Consider the following 27,511-nt stretch of genomic DNA (forward strand, 5'->3'; position numbering starts at 1 on the left):
GCTTGCTCCATTTTGCTGCTCTTATTTGTCTATTTATTTAGTTATTGTTTATTTACTTGGGTTATTTGCTTATTACTTATTCGTTGCTCTTGTCTGTTCGTTTTTACTCTTTGTGCTATTTGATTGTGAGTGTTGTGTACTGTGTCTAGTCGCCGTGGGACAGTGGGAAACGTAATTTCGATCTCTGTGTGCCTTAACATGTAAAGAAATTGACAATAAAGCGGACTTTGACTTTGAACCCTCTAGCTCCAAATCCAAAATAATTAAAGAGCTCTTAAAATTTACTTGCACTTCCCATCAAATATCTAAGTGAACTCACAAAAATGTGATTTACACTGAGCAGAGTATATTTATTTGATATACGTGGAAAAGTATCGTAAGCCACATCTGAACTGCATCAAAACAAACCAGAAAAAGCAACAGAAATGTCACACTTCCGTTAAAATCTTCCAAATCCATTTCTGTAAAAGTCATAGTATTGAGACACGTTGACACAACACAGAGAGGATTCCAAATGACTTAATAAGGTAGTAAAACATTTAGCACACGTGTCCAAGGTGGGCATAAGCACAGTTAGAAAGTGTAACTGACGTTATCATCACAGTCGGTCTAAAATGTGTTGCGCTCAGTTTTTGTGGAGTGATTTGAAACTTGTGGGCTGGCTAAGTAAGATTCAAACAATAGCTGTAAAGCAGTGGTGGGCCGTCAGGGCCTGCAAGGCCTTCTCTGCTGGCCTAAAAATATCGGAATCACAGACTGTTAATTATATTTTGTCCATGAATACGCATTAATACATATACGTATTCATGAACAAAATGTATTTAATACATGTTAAATAATTCCAACTGGTCTGTCAGCTTCCTTTCATTGTGAGCCCCCTGGTTGCGCTGCTTCCAGATGTGTATTTTCATATTTAAGCATCTAACCCATCACATTTTAGCCACTATTTGTTGCCACGGTCAACGCAATCTGCCTGGAGGCCTTCACGATCAGTTCTGAGGGCCCTGTAGCATAAAATAAATGTCGATCAGACTGTTGCTTCAACCAATCAGATTCTGAGTTGGCGACACCAAGGCCTTCTAGCAGGCGTACGGAAACAGCGTATTCACATGCTTTGATTGGATAGTCAGAGAATGTACTATCTAGAGCGAGCAAACTGCATCTGTAGCGAGCTGCGTGTTGATTTAATTACCGTTTTGTCAACCCACCATGGCTGGAGGAGGAAAAGAAATGGATTTGGTTGCAGATTTACTATCAAATTTATTTTCAAGATGAACTTTAATAAAAGAAAAGCTAGATGTTAAGCAAAGTCGGACAACCCTGAAGCTCAAAGGATTTTTGGTGAATCAAGTGTTGCTATATTCCTAAATAATATTGCAATTTTAGCAGGTTATTTTTTTATGCTTTTTATTTTTTTTACATGTGTCACAACTGTACCTGCAGTAGACATTTTGTAGCCCTAAAATAATTATTGAGGGTTGGATTGATTCAGACGGAGCACTACTGGAGGTCTAGGTGTGAAATGCACGGCCCACCACTACTGTAAAGAGAACTAACATGGAATGAACCCGGACAACAAAACATTGAACTTGTTACTTCATCAGAAAACCAGCCATTGTACTTTTTTTGCATAGAGCAAAACAAAACCTGAGAGAAAAAAAATGGCAACAAGGCACAAGTTAAAGTTCAGATATACAGTAAATTCACGACAAGTAAACAAAGACTTTAGCTCCATATAAGCAAATCTAAGGTTGTGCATTGCAGGAAAGCTCAATCGTAGGTGACACAGCAGCTAACCAAAAGACAGAGATCACCAGTGATTGTCAAAAACGAACAAAAAAAGTCTGCTGTAGATACTGTACCTTAAATATTTACAGCAGCAGTGCTATAACTACTATCCCTTATTTTTATCATAAAAAACAGAAGTCAATAATGTAAAAAAAAAAAAAGAAAAAAGGAATGTTTCCTGTACTACCCTCAAGAGTAAGGAGGGACAGGATGTACTGAGATCATTAGGCACTTGAAGAAAACATACAGCAGGGATTAACATGAGTGCAAAGTCATTGTCAAGGCAGAGGAATGCTTCAACATGTGAGGACTCAGACAGAGAAAGAAGAATGGCGGCGGAGCACAATGTGTTATTGAGAAGTGCAAGGGGAGGGTACCTGCAGAAACACTGCAGATTCCAGTGCATGTCATGTCTTTGGTTTCACCATATACAAGTAACTGAGAGGATGACTATGAACATGTTTTTTTTTCTTTTTTTTGATTCTTTTAAATCCAAATGCTTACTTGCCGACATTGCAGCTCAGCAGCTAAGTGGCGTGGGTGGCCTGTGTGTGTGTTTGGCTCATTAATCTACTGGTCAGAGCCAATAAGCGACACCAGCTTCAGGGTCTCCACCTGAGAAGCTTGGGTTCCCAACAGTGACTTGCTATCACATGTATCCAGTGCAGCATTACTGTCAGCAGAGGCCTGTTGCTCACACAGACTCCCCAGCAGCTGAGCTGTTTTGAAGACAGAGGCGTGACCTGCTGGCTGGAGGGACTGGACCTTCTGCATGTTCTGGAGTGTGCGCAACATCTCGGCAGACACAATGGGCAAATGCTGCTCCTGGATGAGGCTGGAGCTTGAAGGTCGAAGGACAGTGTCACGAGTTGGCATGATCCGCTGGACCGAGCAAAATGACGTCTTCTTTGGTGGGATGGAATATTCTTCCTCCAATGATTGGTCACTGGAAGATACGGTGCTGTCGTCAGAATCCTCACTCACTCCGTCGTTAACACTCGCGTCATCGTGTTCTTCTTCCTGTTGGACACCATCGCCGTCTGTGATATAGATCATGTCTTTGGGCAGGGAGGAGAACTGATAGACAAGGCGCTGGCCTTCAACCTTATTCAGGATGCCTCTTTGGTAATAATACCTACACCACATAAACACAACAGGGTCAGAATTACCATGGCAACCACACTAAAGCGGAAAACCAATTGCTTTTAGTACTGTACCTTAGTGCTCTGCCCATGGTCTCATAATTCATATCTGGTTTGTTCTTGTGTTTTCCCCAGAGTCTCGCCACTGCCTTTGAATTGACCAGTTTGAAAATTCCAGCGTTGGGATTAGTCCATTTAATGTAGCGGGGGCAAACTTGTCTGTCCTGCAACAACTCCATCAGAAACTGCCACAAGTAGAGAGTGTTTCCACCTGAAGAACCAAAACATGAACATACAGTATGTGAAAATGCAGAGTAAAGATTTGAACTTAAAAATAGAAAATTAACCAAAAGATTGTAATGGGGGGGGGGGGGGATCACGTACACACACGTGTCTGACTTCATAAGACCAAGTTGGGTTGTTGTGATGAGTAGTGTGTTGGTGGAGTGCCCAGTGCATGTCACTTCTCACTGTCAACCCTCACCACTGGCTAGCAGTATGCGAACGGGAGAGCCCAGTGCGTAAGTCTCTCCCTGCCAGTACATAGCCTCTATAACAGCAAGCCTTATGTAGTGCCTCCACGAGGCGACACATGGTAACTGGGTACAACACGGACCCAGGCTACAAGGGACTCGGAGGAGGTTTGGCCTCTAGACGAGCGTCACGCAGGCCCACCAGTGTGTGGACACGCCCTGGTGCCCACGAACCAGCCCCCAACTATGGGTTAAATAGTACTACTTCCTGGTGGGCTCCTCGGGAGAGGAATGGGCTAAGGGAGTCAACCCCTACAGAAAATCAATTTCCCCTTGGGTTGGTGTCAGGAAGGGCATCCGACTGTAAAAACCTTTGCTCCAAAATATTTTCAGTATGGCTAGACAAACACAGGAGAGGCGGGGTACAGCCTTAATACTCCGTGGGCATTTCCATCAGCCTACGACAAAAAGAATGATGGAAAAGGAGGCCAAACCGCAGGTAGATTATATGACGGCCCTCAGGCCGATGGACTGCGGTGAGGCCTGAACCGGAACAGAGAGGGGCAGGAGGCACATATGTTAGGTTGGCTACATGGAACATCGATCGGTAGCATGTTGCACCGATCGGGGGAGGTGGTTGAGGCTCTACACAGGAGAAGGGTGGATGTCTGCTGCGTCCAGGAGTCGAGATGGAAGGGTGGAAGTGCAAGGGTGCTGGGTGCAATCGGCAGAAGGTACAAGTTCTTCTGGCAAGGCTGCAATGAAGGAACTGGTGGTGTCGGAGTACTTATCGTCGAAAAGTGGATAGATCAAGTGCTAAGTATTAGCAGGGTAAATGAGCGGATCATCTTTGTGAAGTTGATCGTTGGGAAGCGCCTGACAAATGTAATTTCAATCTATGCCCCTCAAATTGGCAGAAATCAGGACGAGAAGGATGCCTTCTGGGACAAGGCCATCATGGTGCTGTCAGGGATCCCCCAGAATGAGGTTATAATTCTGGGAGGTGATCTGAATGGACACGTGGGGAGGGAGTCAGATGGCTTTGAGGGGGTACATGGGGGACAGGGGTACGGCATGCGGAATGCAGAGGGAGAGAGGATTCTGGAGTTCGGAGACGCACTGGAGCTGGTGCTGTGCAACACGCTTTTCAAGAAGGACGAAGCCAAATTAGTAACATACAGTTCGGGTAGCTGCAAGAGCACAATAGATTACATCATGGTCAGAAAGGAGGACCGCGTCCTTGTCAGGGATGCCAAGGCAATCCCCGGAGAAGAGTGTGTGTCTCAGCATCGCCTAGTCATCGGAGACCTAACTCTGCGAATCAATAAGGTGGGGGCTAAGAAGCATCCTCCCAAGTTGAAGGTGTAGAAGCTACATAGCGCAGGGAATAAAAGCGAGTTTAGGGAGAAGATTGAGCAAATAGCAGAAGAAGTGGAGGAGAGGATGGAGTCGGGTGGTGTGAATACCAAGTGGCAGGCAATGAAGAAGGCTACAGAGGAGGTGTGCGGATGGTCAAAGGGTAAAGCAAGACAAAGAGAGACATGGTGGTGGAAAGACAGTGTCAAAAGAGCGGTGAAGGAGAAAAGACGGTGCCATAAAGTATGGAAGAAGTCCAAAGGGGAGCCAGACCGAGCGCGGTATGTAGAGGCAAAGAGGGCATCACGGACAGCAGTGTGGGAGGCCCAAGAGACCAAGAGGAAAGAATTTGCAAGTGAATTGGAGAGTGAGAGAGGACAAAAGAGCTTCTTCAAGATAGCGAAGCAAATGGTTAAGGAGAGGCGTGATGTGACCGGTGCAAACTGTGTGAAGGATGAGGATGGCAACATCGTGACAGACAACAGAGGAGTGAAGGAAGTATGGCGAAGGTACATGGAGAAGCTGCTGAATGTGGAGAATGACTGGGATGGAGAGGTGGGATGCGACGAAGTGGAGGGTGAATGTTGCCCGATCACGCGAACAGAAGTGGGGAAAGCCATGAAGGCCATGAAGGATGGAAAGGCAGCTGGACCATCTGGAGTGGTGGCAGAGATGCTAAAGACGTCGGTGTGCAGTGGATGACACTGACCTGTGTAACAGTGTCATCGCTGAGGGGCACATTCCGGAGGACTGGACAAAAAGCGTCCTGGTGCCTCTATTCAAAGGGAAAGGGGACCCACTCGCATACGGGTCATACAGGGCAATAAAGCTGCTGGAGCATGGAATGAAGCTGTTGGAGAGGGTGTTGGAAAAGGAGGGTGAGGTCACGGGTAGAGGTGGACGAGATGCAGTATGGCTTCATGCCTAGTAAAGGTACAACAGACTCAATTTTTATCACCCGACAGATGCAAGAGAAACACCAGGAGAAGAGGAAGAGGTTGTACTTCGCTTTTGTTGACCTGGAAAAAGCATTCGACAGGGTGCCAAGGGAGGTAGTGAGGTGGACCCTAAGGAAGTCGGGCGTGGAAGAGGGACTTGTTAAGGCTGTGATGGCTCTCTACTGCCGAGCATACACAGCTGTTAGAACAGGAGTTGGCCACAGTTGTTAGGGTTTACAAACTATCTTGATCGTATGATTATGTTGGAATGTAGACTAGAATTATTAACTTTGTTGAAACCTTTTACCTTTCCTTGACTCTGAAAAGTTTAACCATTCAGTTGTTGAAACTTTCCAAATGGTGTGGAAACATTCTTGCTTAGTTAGTCATCTACAATGCTCCACTCGTTTCTGTTTCCACGACCTTGTAAAACAATGAGCTGGGACCCTCTGCACTGATTAACCAGTTGCTGAGGTGACCACCAAACATGTCCAATGTCCCCCCCACCCTACTTGTTCTCAATAAATATGCTCTTGTAAGAGACTAACAGCAGAGTTTGTTCGAACAATGCTGTACCTACAGCTCTCCACTTGCAAGTGCTTAAAGGTCATACTGTCTCCCGTGTGGTTCTTGCAAAATAAGTTAGAGTGAGAACATCTCTAACAACAGTCATGAGTTTGAAGTAAGGGTAGGGGTGCACCAGGGATCAGTGCTCAGCCCATTACTGTTTGTTATTGTGATGGATGTGGTATCAAAGGAAGTGAGGGGTGGATTACCATGCTCTACGCGGATGACCTGGTATTGATGGCTCACAGTCGAGAAGACCTAGCTAGGAAGCTAGTGGCCTGGAAGACATGCTTGTAAGTGAAAGGAATGAAGGTGAATGCGGCAAAATCAAAGGTCATGGTCGGTGGTACTGGCCTGGGAGTGATACCGCACTCAGGAGCATGGCCATGTGGAGTTTGCGGGAAGGGAGTGCAAGCTAACTCTATCCGGTGCAAGGGTTGTCAGAGATGGGTACACCGGAGATGCAGCGGAGTAAAAGGCAGCCTACTAGCTGCAAGTGAGACCTTCCAATGCAAGCGGTGCAGGGGAGAAGTCGCCCAAGCTGACCCAGCTGAGCAAGAGGGGCTCGTAGTAGATGGGGAGATGTACGAGGTGGTGGACAGCTTCTGCTACCTTGGAGATATGCTCAACGCTGATTGGGGGGGGGGGGGGGGGGATCTAGCAGTGACCACAAGGGTGAGAAGCGGGTGGAAGAAATTCAGGGAACTCATGCCCTTCTTAACATCTAAGGCACCATCCCTGAAGATGAGAGGCCAAGTGTACTCAGCCTGCGTCAGAAGTGCTATGACGTACGGAAGTGAGGCATGGGCCCTGAAATCAGAACAGGAAAACAAACTAAACAGAGCCGAAATGAGGATGATCAGATGGATGTGTGGTGTGTCAATGAGGGAGGAAAAGACCAGTGCAGAGCTGAGAAAAAGGATGGGAGTGGAGGCCACCGTGGATGTGGTGAGGAGAGGCAGACTGCGATGGTACGGACATGTAGTGAGGAAGGATGAGAATGACTGGGTGAAGAAAGTCATGTCGTATAACGTAGAGGGAACAAGACCCAGTGGTCGGCCTAAAAAGACCTGGCAGCTGACCGTGGCAGCCGACATGAAGGCACTTGGCATCAACCACGAGATGGCCATGGACCGTTCCCGGTGGAAGAAAGCCATATCGAGAATCCAGTCCAACCCAGTGGCGCCTGGAAAGCGGACTTTAAACCGATGATGACGATGATGATGACTAGTGGAACCTTAAAGATTGACGATAATTCAAATTTCCAATTTGTTCAATCTCTTGTCCAATGTAACCGCCTGTTTCAAGTATGCAAATTGAGACAATTCATTCCAAGGCCAAAATGGCATCATTTAAAACCTTTATCTCTTCTTAAACATGTGTATATGTTGAATGCATATTTTTCAGAAACATTGTTTCCAAACTTCACAATCTCAATTTAAATATTTCTAATTCACCTTTATTGTATTTATCCCGCTTCACTTTTATGTCAGGAGTAGGAGACTCTGCCCTTCGATGTCGTTTCCTACCTGCCAGGTTAAGGGGAAAATCAACATCATATTTGACATGATTACACAGATGTCACTCATTTAAATGAGGTGATTGATGACGGACTTTGTTTGGACTGCAGCTGCGTCCCAGGCTCTTTTGTGTGCACAGTGTGCCATTGTGGCTCATCAACAGCTCCCACAATGCCCTCTGCAGACACAGTCACCTGAGTGACGGGAGCCGTGATGACATCACCCAATGACGGCAGAAAGGTGTGGGCTGTAGGAGATCATACACAGATTAATTGAAAGAATACAGCATCAAAGTAATTCTAAACCCTTCCTACAGTTGAGAGGCTGGGCAGGTGGATCAGGCCAACTTCCCCTTTTACAAGGAGTCCAAAAAGATCAACACTCACTTTCTTCCCTCATTTCATTCATTTCCAAGTATCGGCATCAATATTTCACAGCTTTGCCTTTACAATTTTTGTAAGTAGAGATTGGCCAGTACCAATGACAGACTTATTGTAAAGTAGTAGGTACTCATGGAGGCTGCTGATATCAGCATACTAATACTTGGTCAAAAATGAAATAAGAAAATAAACAAATTGAGGAAGCCCTCCTCGTGTCAGGTATCTGAATGATATCTGAAACTAAAATAAAAAAAAAAGAAAGGGGGACACCCTGTATGTGCATGCATGTTCAGGATTGATCAATAAATCTTACAAAGGTGTGGTTCAGAATCAGTGATTACAGGCTTTTATATAGCAACAGTGGACTGCTTCAAGCATGTATTGGACTGCACTGCTTCAAACATGTATTATTTACATGTTTGAAACAAATATTTAATGTTCGAATAATAAAATATGCACTTAAATGATTTCATATACATTTATTGACACACAAAAAATGTACATATGAGAGGGTGACCGTACTTCGCGGATTTCACTTATCGCGGGTGGTTTTTGGAACCAATTATCCGCGACAAACGAGGGATTACTGTATACTTTTTACATTTCCACATCAAAATAAAGGCCTTGACATAAGGATATTACGCCTTGAATTAGTTTTTAATTGCTTCTTGAATCACTTAAAGGAAGATTGGGTGCACTTTCAGTTGCAACCAGCAGAGGTACTGTTGTGTGTTAGTCTAAAGGTTGCGATCCAAAGGATAACAGGAAATCAAACGTCATGCTTAATGACCTCTGCTGTTTACAAAAAATAATTGATTGGCAATGTTCAGCAAGTGTTTTTTTGGTCAAATGTCCTTACTTTAATACCAATAAACATATATGTAAAATTGTATTTGTGGACCGCTGATGTTTTAACTGTGCACACTTACAGTAGTGTTCCAGTGACAGGGTATCAGGACAGTCCAAGTCAAGAAGTGAGTCTGCAGCAACGAGCGTTTCCATTTCCATAGTCTCGTCGTCTCCGCTTTCACATGGCTCCACTTTAGACAAGAGAGTGGAAAAAAACCCACATGAATCCCAATAGCAAGATGGTGAAAGACAATGGGAGTCAGAGGAAGAATCACTTTGGTTCAACCAGGAGCTCTTGGCCAACACGTTTGCATTTAGCCTCAAATATATTCATACTTCTCCGAAACATGAAAGGCAACATTTTACTGCACTGAAATGATTTCTTCACTAGGATGTGGTTGACGTCATTTCTGCTCGTTCTTCAGTCGAAGATCCTGATTTATGTTCAGATAACTTGATGGTACGAATATAATTGGCTTTGGCTATCAGGGCAGCGTCACTTTAGTCTAGTTTCGGAACGGATGTCTCATCATGGTCTGTCATTGAAAGTATGACTTTCAGATGCTGAGCAAAGAACACATCATTTGGACAGTATCAAATATGGACTTTTCATCGTGTCCACAGCATGCAATCAATTGCCTTCTCTCAGTGCCGACAGGCAGTATATTAAGAATAACTGTTAATCAAAGAGCAGGACTACTTTATGGGCTGTTTTATATGGTGGTCCCATCAATGTGATAGAGTACCTTGTTAAGGTGTATATTTAATTATCGGGGACAGCCAAGAGACACTGATGTCCAGTTACTGGAACCACCAGTGACAATTTATCCTTTGACCCTTCTCCAAGAACCACCATCAATCTCACAAATAGTCTAAATTAGAGTGATTAGCAGATATAGTAACTGGCCAAAACACTGGGCGCAACTGCCTAATTGCATAATATTGACCTGCAATGATTGACAATGTTGGAAAACAACATTACTGCTGCGCTCATTTGTAGTTTCATGAGCTGACAAAATGCAGTTACCAATGTAAAAGTGCACTTCTATACCACCAATAATTTCAAGAATAAAGTGTTTATAAAATGGAAATAAGTTATTTGCCCTAATAAATTAATCATGAAAGCAAGAGTTTTTCCCAAGTGACTTCAATAAGCTTCCGCAAGAACTTAACATGGGCAATAAACTGAATCTAACGATTTATGTCATAAAGCAGAATACATCTTAAACGTCGTCTATGTGGAATCGACGCATGTCTTTGAGACGTGAGATAGAAAACAGCTGCTTGCTGATAATGCTGACAATCGTGGACATTTTCTACCGATATCGACATCCACTGACAATTTGACAAACGAGACACACGTGGTGAAGCAAGTAAACGATTATCGTGAAGTTGTTTAAATTACTTTACAGAAACGTGTCTTTACTGTAGTTCTGCTAGCAACGTCAACGTAGCCTAGCCAAGCCCAACTGGAGCTGCCCCGTGCAACTTGAAGATCAAAGTAAAACGTGCCAAAACCACGACATAACTTACTTTTCTCAACCAGCACTGGAGAGTGAACTACAGCATGTTTTAGCTGGACTCTCTCGAGTCTACATTCTCATACGACGCATGTACTGCCTTTGGCAGACTCTTACGAGAAATGTTTTGTTCAACTTCCTGAATATTCTACTGAGGGTGGTCCTTGAGCTAGAAATGAAGTGCGCGTGCGCAAATCGTGCATTTTTAACCTACGCGTTGCGGGTAATAGGGCTACGGTTGTCTAATTTTGAAGGCCGCAAGTCGTACAATATTAATCCTATATTTGCACCGCAAGAATACTTAAGTCAGGTGAGTGTGTGTACCCCGTAGGCTATGCACTAACCTTTAGGCAACTGGTGGTCTTCTACCTGTGGCTTCTCACGCAAAAACTCTGAATATGCGAACAGGTGTGGATGTGGAATCTGCTCCACGAGCACAGCAGGGAAATCCGAGCGAACCCCCAACTGCGCAAATGACAAAAAGTATTGTTTCAACTGTAACATGACAGTAACACATTTTACCTCACATATTTTATAAACATTATTTTATCATTTCATCGTGCAACAATAAAGAATGTGGCCACACAGTGTAAATGTAATGACTAAGGCTAATAATAAAAGATTGTGTGTTTTTTTTGGGCCAATTGCTGCTGTTAATTGGTACAATAAATAAATAAATAAATAAATAAATAAATAAAGGGGCGGCTCGGTGGCGCACTGGGTAGCACGTCCGCCTCACAGTTAGGAGGGTGCGGGTTTGATTCCACCTCCGGCCCTCCCTGTGTGGAGTTTGCATGTTCTCCCCGTGTCCGCGTGGGTTTTCTCCGGGCACTCCGGTTTCCTCCCACATCCCAAAAACATGCTTGATAGGCCGATTGAGCACTCCAAATTGTCCCTAGGTGTGAGTGCGAATGGTTGTTCATCTCTGTGTGCCCTGCGATTGGTTGGCAACCAGTTCAGGGTGTCCCCCGCCTACTGCCCGATGACGGCTGGGATAGGCTCCAGCACGCCCGCGACCCCCGTGGGGACTAAGCGGTTCAGAAAATGAATGAATGAATAAATATTTCGTTACAGAAAAACAAAACAAAAAACAGGCATATGCACGATTGTAGTCCATGTTTAAAATGGCCTTTTTGTCATATCTGTTTAAGAAGTGCTCGCACCCCTTCCCCATCAAAACTATGGCCCCCTCCATTATTCAGTTTATGTAGTGTAACAATTATTTTTATCTCCCTCCGATCCTCTGATAGTTTCTTCCACTGACCAATCTGAGAGTGTAAAAGCAATTTCAAATCAGATTCACCTGATCCGCATTCAAACCCTGGCCCTAATAAAACAGATGAAACCAAGGGGGGGAACATGGCTAATTGGAACCAATTCGGACATGTTGCCAACAGTGAAGAAATTAATGCTGCGTGTTTTCAGTTTGAGGTGAGAATTTACCCTTTTAAAGTTGTGCACTGACTAATTTACATGTCTTCATTGTTGTTCCATGAAAATATGCGATACCTTTTTTTATCGTGAGGGGTTTACTCGTGAACAAATATTTTGTGTCAATTGAGTCAGTAATGATAGCAATGTAAAACTGCTACAATGTCGTCATATTGCCAATTTTTTTCCACTTTGCCGCCCTCGTGCAGTGTACGTAATTGCAAAACACTCACTGCGAACTTCTGATACCCTGGGTAACAATTGTTCGAAAATTACAATCATCCATAATAATAAGTTTTTATTGGCACTGACATGTCAGTATCAAAATTTGACAATGTAGTTTAGCACTAGTCTAATTTACACTGGTTTACAGAACTTAGACTTTCTGTTGAGACTAAATAAGGTATTAGAAACAGTTTATCACCCACTGCAATCTACATCTATGATGATATTTTATTCTTAAAACCATTACCAGAGCAATAAATAATAATGCGCCCTGTGCAGGCCTTCCTTTGTCAAACATTTACTTTTTTAATTTTTATTATTTTGGCTACGGGCAAGCATGAATTGAACTTCCAAATGATACAGTGATAAATATTTGACTTACCCCTGACAAGTTAACATGGTCACTGGCAAAGTCAAAAACGAGCTCTGATTGCTGTAGCATGGCTGAAAACACCCTTGTGTATCTAACTAGATGACTTTAGCATCACAGGAATCCTCTGAAACCTATAACGTGTTCTCGTCTCCAGGCAGAATCTCTCCGTGGGCCGAACAAAACTGGACAGTTGCGGGAGACCTTTCAGATAACCCGAAGAGCGCACATCACAGGATATGATGAAGCTGGCATCACAACAGTGAGTCTGCGTTTACCAGATTAGCATAAGACAGGAAAGAACGTTTGACTGACGTTCTTTGACTTTCAATGGGGGAGTGGCTGCCTTGAAATATGTCCTTTGGTCAGAACCTGTAAGTAAAAGTAAAAAAAAAAGATAAATTAGTAACATGCGTAGATTTCAGGCAGAATTAAGCAACATTTACATACTTCATCTTTGTGGGCTAAAATGCATGTTAAATAGTACAATCTGCTTGTGACTATCACAAATCTCGTTGGCATCTTCTAAAAAGAGGCCAAACCACCAACAGGAAGGAAGCGTTTGTTCTGCATTGTGTGTGTGCACATGCATGTGTGTGTGTGTGTGTGCACATGCATGTGTGTGTGTGTGTGTGTGTGTGTGTGTGTGCGTGTGTGTGTGTGTCGCCGTTGAACTTGAAACAGTACTTCTTTGCGCAACTTTCAAGGTCTCGCAGCCGTTGCTTTCACATTCCTTAAGACATGTTGGGGACATTTAGAGTCAAAGCAGTTGTCTCTCTCTCGCTCTAGGTATTAAATAATTTAATTATTCAATCCTTCTGTCTTTGAAGCCTTTGCAGAGTTCTCTGATCATTCTTGCTCCTCATTCTACCAGGTTTGAATAATTCTGAGGTTAAAGTGAAACTCGTTGGGGATTTAAGTCTCTCCCGCTTATTTACAAGTTGAAAAGAGAATTCGTCAACATGGTGGCACACCTGCACCTTACCTTGTTTTTCTGTAGCAGATCACAGCACTAATCAGGTTTTACATAGCGCACGCTAGCTTTCATTCCTTGAAAAAAAAAAAAAAAAGGGCTTTGAGGAATTAATTCGAGTCACATTTTAGTCCTGTTAATCCTCCAACCTTAGCAGCTTCATAGTTATTGATGTTTTGGCTTCCAAAGGGAGAAGATGAATGGGCACCTTAGCGGTTGCGATGTTTGGGTCAGTTATCACACAGGAAGCACAGCTCAGTTAGGAGGCACCACTTCCTGAGTTCTTGTGCCAAACCGCTGCCATCATTTTAGCCAGAAATGGCCTTCTCATTTTCAACTTCTTCTGATGTTTGCATTTTTTTGGACTTCAATACGTTCAAAGTGAAATTGTCATTGTTTTATGCATACTTTAAAGAAATAATACGTTTACTAGTAGGAATTTGTCTCCTGTAGGTTGTAAGTGAAAACACAGCTTATTTTCCTCTTTTAACCTGAATTTCAGACTGTGGCTTTGCAACATGACGAGGTGCCATGTTTATCTTAGCGGCAATGAATGCGCAACTAAACATAATCAGTGCAGCCTGTATTTTTTATTTTGCAGAAAATAAAACAGGATTATACTTTTCTATTTTGCCAAATGGCTAATTCTCACATTGTTGTTTCTTTTGAGTGGCAGCTGCTTTCACTTCCCATTGTAGCAGCTGCATATTCATTATTAGCTGGCCCTGCAAGCCTGTCAGAGGACTCTGGGAGCCTTTTGTTCTTTGCTACTCTGCTCACATACTGTAGGTTTGTCTCTGTTGCCTTTGCACAGGGCTTTTGATTCTGTGAAGTGGCTGCCAGGCCCCCCTCAGGACACTGATAAGGCCCCTGTAACATTCATTCCTCATTTTGCCTGTGCGCGAGATAGAAGAAGTAGCGGGTTCGTTGGCCAGACAGAGGTTATGTGTGTTGGATGTCTGTGAACTAGGCCACAATGATAACAGGATGGCTAGTGAGGGGAGAAGCTGATAAGGTCCTCTGCTTGCTGGGTCTTGTTAAATGAACATTGAAATACAGTGTAAGGGGAGATTGGCTATCAGAGTGGTCACAACATTCTTGATGGTCATACACTACCTGGGAATTTTGTGTGTGTGTGTGTGTGTGTGTGTGTGTGTGTGTGTGTGTGTGTGTGTGTGTGTGTGTGTGTGTGTGTGTGTGTGTGTGTGTGTGTGTGTGTGTGTGTGTGTGTGTGTGTGTGTGTGTGTGTGTGTGTGTGTGTAGGCTCATCTTCCGATAAATATTCACGTTAAAAATGTCCACGCATGCTCAGGAAAATGGTTTCACTTTCATTTCAGCACACATGTGATTCTTTTGGATATTTTTCAAATCAAACCCAATAGCATTATAGTTATTATTATTATCACTGCATATTAAATCCTAAGATGAGTGGTTACCTTGTGTTGTCAGCTATGCAGCAGGGCAGCAGCCGACTGGAGTATCCAAAAGGAAATTGTTTTCATCTGACAAACACAAAACGGTCATCTGTTTCAATAGCAGAAATCAGTTTATTGTTGTGAAATGTCCACGGAAAGTGACTTTGATTGGAGATCAGTGTAGTTAGTGTTGATTTTTCAGTCCTTGTCAGATGTTGCCCCCCCTCCCCTTGAACTGCCTCCCAAGTGAGTTCTGATTGGTTACCTGTGTTGTGAGTCAAGGTAACCCTTAGTAACGATTGTCAGTGTGGAGCAAATGTAAACACGGGCGTATTTGCAATGTAAAGCAGAAAGCCAAGTAACCGACTTGCAATATGGGAAAGTGTGCGTGTGCTTCAACAGGACTTTATTATTTATACACTATTTTGTTGTTGAAGTTGAACATTTTTGTTTTATCAGAGATGGTGAGATTTCTACGCATCATATTAGAGCTTGACAAAAATAAATAAAATAAAGGCTTCTGATCAGAGAATGCTTTATTCACAGTCCTTCACACTTCCTAGTGGCAAAACAGGGCACTAACACACTTTGCCATCCTTTCTTCTCTTTTTTTTTTATTGCTGTGCAAACAGATGAGAGAAAAGCGCTTCACCATATGCAAGCACACTATAATTGTCTACTTGACATTGAATCACAAAGGGTCTACACGTGCCACCTGATGATTACCACCCTGACTGTGGTCAAACCTGTTATGTCTTCAAATATGTATGTTGAATGAATATACACTCTTAACCATCTTACAAATGCAGTTTCTCCAAAAATCTATATGAGGAAGAAATATAATCCAATGAAAAAAACATTTCATGTCCCACCCGACAAAGCTTAAGAGCATAAACATTAGAACATCTCCTGATGGTGAAATAGAGGAGGAGATAAAGGAAGGAAATACTCAGGAATGTTAGCCCGATAAATTCCTTTGGCCTCATATTGCTGCTTGACTGTGTGCGTGCGCGTGCGTGTGTGTGTGTGTTTTGGACTCTTGCATACTTGCGTGTGAAAATGTGTTATTGCATGTGGCCAGTCTAGGTCAGAAATGATGTGGAAAACTATTAGAATAAGCACAAAACATCTTTCAATGTTGTTGCTTTGTTTACTGCTTTTGTGAGGTTCTTAATTGAGCTTGCTTCAACAATTGGTTGCCTTGAAGTTCCTCCAAAAAATCTGAAGAGGTTTTAGGCAACACACAGGCATGCCCTTATGTGTACATACCCTGCTGGAAGCCCATTTTGCTTTTGTTCCACCCAAATATTAATGCCAGACTTCAACTCATAGTAAATATGGGAGACAAAGACAAAGTATATTTCTATGAATCATTGCATTTATGTCCGATGGGTGTAGTTTAGTGAGTTCAGACTAACTTCCAGAACCAGTGAAAGTAAAAGAAGATTTCCCTGAGACAGCTGTACCCCTTATGTCTATTACCTTAAATGTTTCAGCGTTAAATGTCAAAGCAGCTCAGTCTCAGATGGACAATAAAGCATATTTCAGTGCAAGGTTAACAGAAGGACACCTTCTTGCTTCACCAAATATTCAAGTGCAAAGTCAAATTCGTGAAAAGAAGCTGGAAAGTTTTCAGCAGATCAGGTTGTGTAAATGAGCAAATGTTAGCTCGTCCGGGAAGAAAATGTGAAAAACATTTGGAGTTGGGGAGAGAAGGCTGGGACCAAATCGATTGTGTGCGCGCGCGCGTGCGCGTGTGTGTGCACGTGTGTGCGCGCGCGAGCGTGCGCGTGAAACGTAGAATTCATAGAAGGCAAAGTATGTAATGTTTGTTTTCTACTTAAGCATTATTGATTTTAAAACCATCTACTTATATACTTATATAATTATAATTAGTTATTAGTCAAACTGCCATGTTTAGACTAGTAGGGGCACGTACGACATTATTGGGGAAAAAAAACAACATTTGACTTCTCCGTTAATGTGTGTGAAATATGAAACATTTCCTTTTGTACTCGTATTGCTTTGCATAAACACAAAACCACCTCACTCTTATTTATATTAACAATTATATGAGTTTACTGTTATGGCCCAGTTGACATCAATTCAAGCTTTACTGTATGTAATGTATGAGTGACATCCTGGCTATCAACAGATACTTTACTATACATCAATCGACTCAAATCAAAGCATTTAATTTGTTGCCATTGATTTTGTACATTAGAATAGAGGCTTTGAAATCATGTCAAACTAAACAATTATGAGACCCAAATAAATGCATAAAAGTCCTCATACAGATGAATGGAGAAAGGGATGTAGGAATGCCAAAACTTTGAGAATATGTAGTAAAATGGGTAGAGGACCTAGAAAAGGTCAAATCAACAAAGGGGAACACATGGAAAGACGAAGAAAGAACGAGTGTGAATAAAGAGTGTTGTGGAGGAGGGGTGCTGAGAAGACAGAGAGCTTCTTTGGCGCTCTGGCTGCTAATGTGACATGTGTGACACTGGATTAGCCTGCAGGAATATTCCCAGGTCAAAGCGGCATGTGTACGTGTTTGTGTGTCATTGAAAAGTGAGAGGAAAATAGATGACAATAAAGTTCTGTGTTAGACTGTCCTATCCCATGATGCTGCATGCCTTCACACTTTGAAAGTCCATCGTTCGGCTACAATAATAGGCAAAAACATTCACGCGCAGTCAACAGTGATTATGAGTATGACACACACTACTTATTTTACATACATATGTATTTTATACATTAGTTAGATAGATATATCTTTTCATACATTTAAGGTAAACTAGGCAGATTAAGATGCGGGGATAAAACAAGAACGGAAGGTGAAATTCAGATACCGTATTTTCCGGAGTATAAGGCGCACCTAAAAACCTCAAATTTTCTCTTAAGCCGTTAGTGCGCCTTATAGTCAGGTGCGCCTTATATATGGACCAAGGTCCGGCCCGTGGGCCAAATGCGGCCCGCGTCTAAATTTAAACTGGCCCAAAGCATTGTGTCATAAAATCAATCATAAGTGGCCCGCTGAAGACTATGAATCATGAATCAAAAAGACTATGGATCATTATTTTGTGATTATAAAGTAATTTGTTGCATCTGAAGTTGAAATAAAAAAGATAAAATGGAGAATGATTTGATTTGGATTAAAATACTGACATGATGCAACCTGGCCTGTTTACTGCAAAAAAAAACAAAAAAAAACCAGTTCAAAGACGCAAGTTGAAAAAGAAAAAAAAATAGATAATGATTCAAACAAATGCTCATCACTACATATGATCATTTATAGCTTGGATACTTTTGGAAGTTTTATAACTTGCAGTATATGTCCAGTGTTTTTTGTTTTTTTGTTTTTTTTAAAGTTAGTTTAGAGACTAGAGATATTTAGACCAAGTCACAAACACCAATATCACCCCCCTTATTCATACAACAATAACAACAATAAAACAAACTTAATACATCTAATAAAAAAATTCATTCAACTTTCATAAAATTGTTAATTTGTTATTATTTTAATCTTTAACTTTAACTTTTAAAGTTTACTGATCTATCTGTTTTGTTTTGTACTTATTAAAGTAAGCTTTACATGTTTATTTTGTGTGATATTAACATTATTGATATATTGTTATTGTTTTCACTATTTCAAGTTATTATATTGTAATTGTATTAAGGGTGCGCCCTATAGTCCGGTGCGCCTTATAATGGGCCATTTATTGAAGGTGCACCTTATAGTCCGGTGTGCCTTATAGTCTGGAAATATGGTAGTCTTAATACTGTATTAGCAAGCACATCAGTAGTACAGTTAGAAACAACATCACAGGTAGTTAGAGATAGTAATACATTTTGAGCTACATATAGAAAAGCTGTTCATCATGTTGTAAAAAGAGATCACACTTTGGGCCCAGTGCGAGGCTAGCATGAAGAGCGGGTGGGGATAGAGCAGTCCCGCAATGCTGAGCAACATCGTGGCTGAAATCTATGAAAAAGATTTCCATAATTATTGCATTTTTTTCAGTGGGTCACTGAGGAGAAAATCTGATGCATTTATCAAGTGTGGTGGCTGTCATCTATTTGCTTTGGGGTCAGAGAAATTTCCTACATTATGGTATCATGCCATGCATTTTCTGACCTCTAGCAAACTTGTCAGTTTTTCACATTTGCAATGATATCCTTATCCTTGCCTTTCTCATCACACTTTCGATGAAGCATCACATCACATCACATCACAACAGTTGTTTTCATGAGTCCAAGACCTCTTATGATGAACTGTAGATGAACCTGGGCCTCTTTGGGTTGCGCAAACCTCGACATTCTTATGACCTCATGTTTTGTTGATTTTTGAGGAGTTGCTTACAATATTCAAGCTGTGGTCGACTTGTTGGTCATTCGAGAGTTGCTCTGGTCAGATGCTCTTTCTGTGACCTTCAGCTTCATGCACGATTGCTTCTCGTCCATCATCAGCATCTCGGCCGGTAGGCACCAGCAGCACAGACAGGACTACAGGAAGTCAAGATCGTAATATATTTATTTTTAATCTTTGAGAGGGGAAGTAGAAACAAACTGAAATCATTTGCACAAGTATGCACACCCTTTCAATTTTGAATTTCCTCCAATTAATCACATAGGAATTTCAGATTTTACTAGTATCCGTCATCTCTCACACTGCTTTTGCTTACCCGGAAGCAATTTTTAAACCGCTTGCTGACCATGTAGAGGGCAATCGGGTTGATGCAGGAGTTGACCGATGCCATATTGATGCCGATGTAGTCCAAGACTAAAAAGAAACTGCAAAACGCATAGACGTACTATATCATTAATCCTGCAATTCGGTTCAGTTTCAATTTTAATGTCACATACCTCAGCAGTTCGCAGCGGTTGGGATCCTTCTCATCATAGATGGTGAGTTTTAAAATTCGGCTGAGGTGCAGCGGGAGCCAGCACAAAGCGAAGACCAGAACCAGACAGAAGACGGTCTTGGCGACTTCCCGCCTCTGCGCTCAAAAACAACATGAGCGTGATGCCTCTTCGCACAAAGCTTTGAGTCACATGAGGAATTTTTGCTCACAAAGAGCACATTTTGTGTCTTTGATCAGAAAGATAATTGATGATTTAAGTGCAAGTCTTGTGTTGGGCTACATTAATGTATCATTACATTTATTTAGAGAACACATTTTCTGGTGTGGTTTGCTTTTTTGAACAAAGGAGGGGTTATTTGGTGTATTTTTCCAGTTTATTCGTGGGGGTGGACACCCAGTATAATACACTTTGACTGTAAATCCCACCCAATTTCCTTGATTGACTATGATTAAAATTCATCACTTGATTTGATTAAAATGGGATTTGCTACAATCTTTATCTGAGTCGTATAAACTGTCTCGATGCTGTTGTGTAACAAGCGCAATGTTGGAAGGAATTTACACTGTAAAAGTCCGCCGCCGGTTGAAGCCAAAAGTAGCACACACCAGCCGAGTGAAATCCAAACAATCCAGCCAATTCTTAACAATTGATACGTCCGACACTAAAAGCAATAAGCGGCCAATTAAAAAGAATCCCATATGTGCCGAGCAAACCTGTTTCAGGTGGTCACTGAGAGCTATTTGAACTCCATTCTTCTTCCTCAGCATCTCACAGGTCATCAGAGTATAAAAAATGGCAGTGCAGGCCAATGGCAGACAGAAATATGCACTGAACAGCCACCAGTCCTTCACTGATTTGTAAAACTAGGAAGAATCAAATGAATAGTCAGAAATGCATTCTAAGACAGGGCTGTCAAACTCATTTTTGTCATGGGCCGTATTGTAGTCATAGTCTCCTTCAGAGGCCTATTATAACTGTCAACGCGAGTATAGGCTACACAACAAACTTATGAATCAGTAGTTTTGAAATCAGAGAGTAGTAAAAACTGTTCAAATATTTTAAAAAATGAATGGTAATAGAAATTGCTTGTAATATCTGTATTATTTAAAAGAGCTCAATTATTAATTCAGTCTTGACACAAAGTCACAATTTGTCTTCTCGGCCCACATAAAATGATGTGGTGAGCCGTGTCTGTCCGTCGGGCCTTGAGTTTGACACCTATGTTCTTAAAGAATATTTCGAACACATGAACCTAGATTTGCGTAGGAGAATATGTTGTGCCAGAAATCAGCGATTGCTGATTGCTCCTTTAATACACGCTTCAATAAACTCTTTTTGACCTCGTGCTAACCTGGAAGCTGTCACAGCGTTCTTGACTTAGGTGACATCATGACACATCTCCAGATCATGCACTGGTTAACCTCTCTGTGTGTATCAGCTTACCCTCATAAAGTCTGTTTTCTGCATGGGGTGTAATAAACAGATCCTCAAACGTTCTCCTTTGTAGTCCATAGTGATCATGTCGAAAGCAACTGCCTCGGGCACAGCCAGGATGATAGATAATATCCAGATGAGTGCAATCTCAATGGCCATCCACTTCGGAACGCCGATCCCTTTGATTCGACTCCATGAAGTCACGGCGCGATATCTGAAGCATCAATCACATGAGTTCACCAAAACAACTTGTGTAAGTGATGTTTGGATCAAGTCTCTAGACTAGTATATTCCGTTTTAGTTGAGTTACAGTGGCGAGAACAAGTATTTGATACACTGCTGATTTTTCAGGTTTTTCCACTTGCAAAGCATGTAGAAGTCTGTAATTTCTATCATAGGTACCGTAATTTTCGGACTATAAATCGCTCCGGAGTATAAGTCTCACCAGCCATAAAATGCACAATAAAGTAAAAAAAAAACATATACAAGTCGCACCGGAGTATAAGTTGCACTTTTGGGGCAAATTTATTTGTCAAAATCCAACACCAAAAACAGACATGAACCAGCAACAACAGGCTAAACGATACGGTATGCTAACATGACATATACACAAACGAGGAGCTGAGAACGGGCCTGACGTAACATTCAGAGTTATTCAAGTAAGTATTACATAAATAACACGTTAATCAAACCATCTGTGTCACTCCAATTCATTAAATCCATCGATCGTGCTTTATGTAAACAATGCCGCGTATGCGCCCCATATGCTGACGTCGGACGCGTTGTAAGTTGCATTTCTAAGTATTCCACAGACCCATATAACGATATATAAAGTATATTTCAAATAACTATCATATTACAACAATATTATCAAACCATCTGTCACTCCAAATCATTAAATCCAACGATCAAATTCCTCGTTCTTTATGTCAACAACGCCGCGCGTCCGCTGCAGAGATCTAGTATATAACGATATTGTAGCGTTAACAAAGTACCAGGAAAGACGTGGGTTTGGTAAACGGCTCTTTATTTAACAAAACAAGAGTTCAACGAGCCAACAACTACTGAACTTCCAGCCACGGAGGTGGAAGAGAGCGCCATAAATAGGACCGGGCATGCGTAAAAGCCATGTCCGAGCCCCATCCACCGTCCCCGGACAGCCACCCGGCTGAGCGCCGGCTCCCGACTTCCATCCACGGAGGTGAAAGAGAGCTCCCGTCGAGAAGGACCAGGCGTGCGTAAAAGCCATAATAGTTTTTCAAACCTTCTGTGTCACTCCAAATCATTAAATCCTTTAAACTCTTCGTCCTCCGTGTCACTTACAAACAAAGCCGCTAATGATGCCGGTAGTATGTGGGGCCCTTCGTCATCCCGTGATCGAATCCTTTGGCCTTTATGTAAACAACCGCCGCGCGGCACGGGTGACGTCACTTGCAATTCAAATGACAATAATTCCTTGCTACATCGCGGTTTGTTTTTCGCGGTTTCACTACATCGCGGATTTTTGAATTTGGAAAATTTGTGAAAAGAAATCACATAAGTCGGTCCTGAGTATAAGTCGCCCCCCCCCCCAAACTATGACAAAAAACGTGACTTACAGTCCGAAAATTATGGTACTCTTCAACTGTGAGTGATGGAATCTAAAAAAAAAATCCAGAAAATCACATTGTATGATTTTTAAATAATTAATCTCCATTTTATTGCATGAAATAAGTATTTGATACATCAGATAATCAGAACGTAATAATTGGTGCAGAAACCTTTGTTTGCAATTACAGATATCAGACCTAGCCCAGCGACAGCCCTGAAACCTGAAGGCTCTGCTGCTGTGTGTGCAAAACTGGTCAAGAACTACAGGAAACGTCTGATCTCTAAATGGAAATTAATTATTTAAAAATCATACAATGTGATTTTCTCGATCTTTGTTTTAGATTCCATCACTCACAGTTAAAGGGTACCTCAAAGTCAAAGTCAAAGTCCGCTTTATTGTCAATTTCTTCACATGTTAAGACACACAAAAAGATCGAAATTACATTTCCCACCGCCCCACGGTGACTAGACACAGTACACAACACATACAATCAAATAGCACAAAGAGTAAAAACGAACAGACAAGAGCAATGAATAAGTAATAAGCAAATAACCCAAATAAATAAATAAATAAATAAATAAATAAATAAATAAGAGCAGCAAAATGGATCAAGTGTGCTCATAGCAGACAGCCAGACCATAGCGCAAAAGAACAGGACGTCATGTAGCAGAGGGTGGAGGGGGTAGGGAATTCAGGATCCTGACAGATATGATCGAAATTACAGACTTCTACATGCTTTCCAAGTGGGAAAACCTGAAAAATCAGCAGTGTATCAAATACATATTCTCCCCACTCTAGATCTAAAGATTTGATGTTTATAAGCTTTGGTAGAACAAATATGCATGATTTTGGGCTCTCCTGAAAAGTGACTATTTAGGAGGCAGCACAAAATCTATACAGCTACATCTATATCACTGTATCAATATCTATATGAATATATATCTTCTTTATCATGTATATTAATATGTATTTTTCTGTAGCAGGTTTAGTTTAAAAAAATAAGCTAAAAATTCTGTCCAAGTCCATCCACCTTATAATACCAATAAATCCATCACAGCTCCGCAAACATTTGCAAGGAGGTCAGATGTGTCATTTTAAAGTTCTGTACTTGGACAAGGTTCTTGTCAAGCACTGATGCTTAACACATGAGGAAATGAAAATATAGGCTTAGATGAGAAACAGGACGCAGCGGCTAACAATAAAACTTGCCTGTCTATACTCAGCGCACACAGACTCAGCACTGTGATCCCCACCGAGGCTTTCTGTACAAATGGCACCACCTTACACAGAGCCACCCCAAAAGGCCAATCTTCTGCTAGGAGCTGGAGGCAGGGAGGGAGAGAGGTCAGCAGTCACAATTCAACCATGAAGCAAATTCTCTGTTGTTGTTTTTTCCCAGCTTCAGGCGTGCAGTTCACAATAGACATGCGTGAAGCTCAACTTATTGGTTTCAGTGGACATAAAAGTAATAATCTCTTTATTCTGGTCAGGGTTAATGGCTTTAGAAAAAAAAACTCAGTCATGGTTTTGTCAGACAGCAAAGCCCTTCTGGCTGTGAAGGGCAATTGGAGTCATATGGACCCGTTCCCCCCGATATTGTTTTGACAACCTTTTCCCCCTCTCGTTTCAATAATTTTTTGTTTGCATAATACACACATTCAAAAATATTCCAAACATTCACATATTAACATGCCAGACACAATGGGAAATCAAGGGGCTCAGCAACCAGTGGAAATAATAACATTAATAAAGTATGCACCTTTTGGGTATGGGTGGGCACGTGACAAGCCCAAGTCCAAAACTCAGCCAAAATATTAGTTTGAATTCCAGATGACCATTCAACTGACCTTGTAAACGTTAATGGGAATGCCAATGATGATGTGTAGCAGGTCTCCGAGAGCCAGACTGGCTATTAGGATGTTTGGCCCGTTCCGCATGCATTTGTTTTTATAGATGATCCTTAAGAGCGTGGAGTTTCCGATGATGCCCACAACAAACACCAGGCAGGACACCACCGTGTTGATGTACTTGAATGTATCACGGATTTCTGTGGGCGCACTACACATGGGGGGCATTCGCCGGCGCGGCATTGTGATGTTTGGCCTCACCGGACCCTGCACGACCCGCTCAACGAGCCCACGTCTTTGCGTAGCAGTAAGAGGGTCAGGGGGCATTTGGTTTTTGGGTTCCAGCTGCCCGCTGACAGTCAGGAAATGAAGGCCCAGCAGGAGTAAGACCAAATTGTAAAGAGGCTTCATTCTGGTGTTTGATGAATATTGACCTGATCCTCTTTGCCTGAAACTGAGAAAGAACAAATGGTGCAGACTTTAGCTCCTAGTTTTATTTGGCAGATTCACATAAAACTAACATTTCATTTTGTATACACAAACTGCAGTGCTGCAGTGCTGCAGTGAGTGAGTGAGTGAGTGAGTGAGTGAGAGAGAGAGAGAGAGAGAGAGAGAGAGAGAGAGAGAGAGAGAGAGAGAGAGAGAGAGAGAGAGAGAGAGAGAGAGAGAGAGAGAGAGAGAGAGAGAGAGAGAGAGAGAGAGAGAGAGAGAGAGAGAGAGAGAGAGAGAGAGAGAGAGAGAGAGAGAGAGAGAGAGAGAGAGAGAGAGAGAGAGAGAGAGAGAGAGATTTCAGTATAGTTATGTGATTACATTTCAAAATAAACTGAAATTTGGGTATAAAAGTCTGAATTCACTTTGAAACTTTCCACTACTTTTCAAAGTGATATTGTTGACAACTCTTAATAAAGAACAAGGCTGAATGACATTATGACACAGTGTAAACAAATAAAATATAAATTAAGCATTGTGAGTCACTCTGAACAATTGGACAGCATAGTAGTCAATTAGTTGTTAGTTAGGCACATTATCTTTACAAGGCAGTCACAAGACAAATCTTAACTTCCACCGCAAGCTCCTTAAGTAATCAATTTAGAGTCTCGCTCTCCTACGGCGGTGGGAGTTCTTGGCTGGTGGAGCAGCTGGTTGGCAACATGTTGCTGGGCTCTGATTGGGAAGCCTTCCTTCCCTCTCATACACCAGAAGACTTCCACGCATGAGTCATGTGATCCAGTATGTAAACTGCCTGGACTGTACTCTCATTTGTATTCAAAGGTCCCTATCCAAAAGTCTCCAATAGGCACTTCCACCACAAACTTGTAGCACCGCCTGGTTCACTCCACTGTCCTGTCCTGTCCCGTCATATCCAATCCTGTCCTGTCCGGTCCTATCCCGTCATTTCCAATCCTATACTGTCCTATTCTATCCTAGCTTGTCCTATCCTGTCCTATCCTCACCTGTCATGTATCATGTCCTGTCTTGGTTGCTACTAGTTCTGTTTTTTTTTTTGTACAGGGTGTGGCACTCACCCTCCTCCACAGTTAAGGACATAACTGGTAATGTTGCAGTCGTCATATATTGTATTAATCTAGTAAATTAATCTACTGTTGCTCTGTTTTATTTTTTCTCCATTCTCTCCGTTCTCTCTGTCTGTCCACTCAGAAACCTTGCACTGTTGGACTGGATCTCTAATATCACAAGCCATCCAATCCTCAATACAATAAGAAAGTATGTCAAACGTTCTAACCCTGCCCATAATCAAAACTCTGACTTACTTGCTCTTTGTTGAAGTAGAAATTATCCAGAATATGTAGTTCTCAGATCAAATGTCCCCCTGTGAGCCTCTCACAACCGAGATAAATTCCCAAATTGAAGGGAAGCTGTTCCTGAAGTGACAGCGTAGTCATCTCCCACGACGCTTTGCCTCTTTGGGAATACGGTCCAGGTCAACCTCCACATCTGCTCCTGAGTCGTCTCATCCTCTTCTGTCCAGTACTAGCTGAGTCTCTGTGAGTTCAGTCAGCTGCCCCTCGACCACTCCTTGTTTTATCTAGAGGCGTAGACGAAGACAGAGGAAGGCCAACAGAATGTTCACAAGTTATTATTTTCAAAGAAAAAGTCACAATTCACTTATGTCGTTTTCTACAATTCAACAAATAGACGGGCAAAAAAATACTGAATGGAAAAATCTTTAATGAGCAAAAAAATACTGTGTGGAATAATCTAGCATTGTATTTGTATTTGTAAGTAAGGTACCTTTCGACTTAATTTTCCTCTTGTTTCTTTGGCAGCTTGTGAGGGATTCCGTTGTTTTCTTCAGAACACCTCGCAGAGATTTAATTGGATCTTGCTCTGACCGGAAAACTTCTTTAGTACATTTGAGTGTTTGTCACGCTGAATGAAGGCAGTGCTGAAATCTAAACTTTAACATTTATTTTCAACTTCACAGCTAAATAGCTAACGTTTTTTTTGTTTTGTTTTTACCAAAATTAACTGGTATTTGGTCCAATTCAAAAATCCCTCTATTTTTGACAAAATCACACGTTCCAGCTTCACTGTGGGTGGAGAATACTTAACATTCCAAAGTGTGTGAAAACTTGGATTGGAAGCCAAATAAAGTTAATCCAAAATTATTCACTCTGTATGATTTGAGGGTGTTTTGTTCCATCTGTTGAATGTCAGAACCACTACAGATGATTCACATTACCTGTTAAAGCCTTCAGTGAAATACGCGTCACAATTCCAGCGTGAGCTCTAATGTTTCATTTGATGAGCCTTGTGAGCTGGCCTTCAGCCCAGCTCCCATTAGACACCCTCCATTAATTG

At 41.9% G+C, this 27,511-nt stretch overlaps 3 protein-coding genes across 4 annotated transcripts in view; 1 reads left to right on the plus strand and 2 right to left on the minus strand.

The window, feature by feature from the left end:
• Positions 1-335: 335 nt before the first annotated feature.
• LOC147046596 (ETS-related transcription factor Elf-1-like) lies at positions 336-12,866 on the minus strand. 2 transcript variants are annotated; one of them, XM_085930786.1, is made up of 7 exons: positions 12,572-12,866; positions 10,878-10,998; positions 9,094-9,204; positions 7,879-8,031; positions 7,722-7,793; positions 3,006-3,201; positions 336-2,923 (listed from the first exon to the last, which is right to left on the minus strand). In XM_085930786.1, the coding sequence occupies exons 1-7, from the start codon at positions 12,629-12,631 to the stop codon at positions 2,359-2,361; spliced, it is 1,278 nt and encodes a 425-aa protein (XP_085786912.1). In that variant the 5' UTR covers positions 12,632-12,866; the 3' UTR covers positions 336-2,358. The 2 variants fall into 2 exon arrangements, with proteins under 2 accessions (XP_085786912.1, XP_085786913.1); XM_085930787.1 differs by lacking the exons at positions 10,878-10,998; positions 12,572-12,866 and adding an exon at positions 10,547-10,718.
• The window catches only part of LOC147046597 (glutamate decarboxylase 1-like), an 82,814-nt gene continuing 66,251 nt past the window's right edge, over positions 10,949-27,511 (plus strand). The window contains exons 1-2 of the mRNA XM_085930784.1: positions 10,949-11,964; positions 12,717-12,821. The gene's annotated coding sequence lies outside the window, so the exon portion shown is untranslated. The remainder of the gene's footprint in view (positions 11,965-12,716; positions 12,822-27,511) is intronic.
• Positions 15,545-26,664, minus strand: ednrba (endothelin receptor Ba). Its single transcript, XM_085930796.1, has 8 exons — positions 26,461-26,664; positions 24,689-25,142; positions 24,051-24,163; positions 21,260-21,464; positions 20,530-20,679; positions 19,817-19,950; positions 19,636-19,744; positions 15,545-19,456 (listed from the first exon to the last, which is right to left on the minus strand). The coding sequence occupies exons 2-8, from the start codon at positions 25,097-25,099 to the stop codon at positions 19,319-19,321; spliced, it is 1,260 nt and encodes a 419-aa protein (XP_085786922.1). The 5' UTR covers positions 25,100-25,142; positions 26,461-26,664; the 3' UTR covers positions 15,545-19,318.

The sequence above is a fragment of the Syngnathus leptorhynchus genome, chromosome 14 (genome assembly GCF_054491065.1).
Source record: "Syngnathus leptorhynchus isolate UIUO chromosome 14, UIUO_Slep, whole genome shotgun sequence".
Lineage (NCBI taxonomy): Eukaryota > Metazoa > Chordata > Actinopteri > Syngnathiformes > Syngnathidae > Syngnathus > Syngnathus leptorhynchus.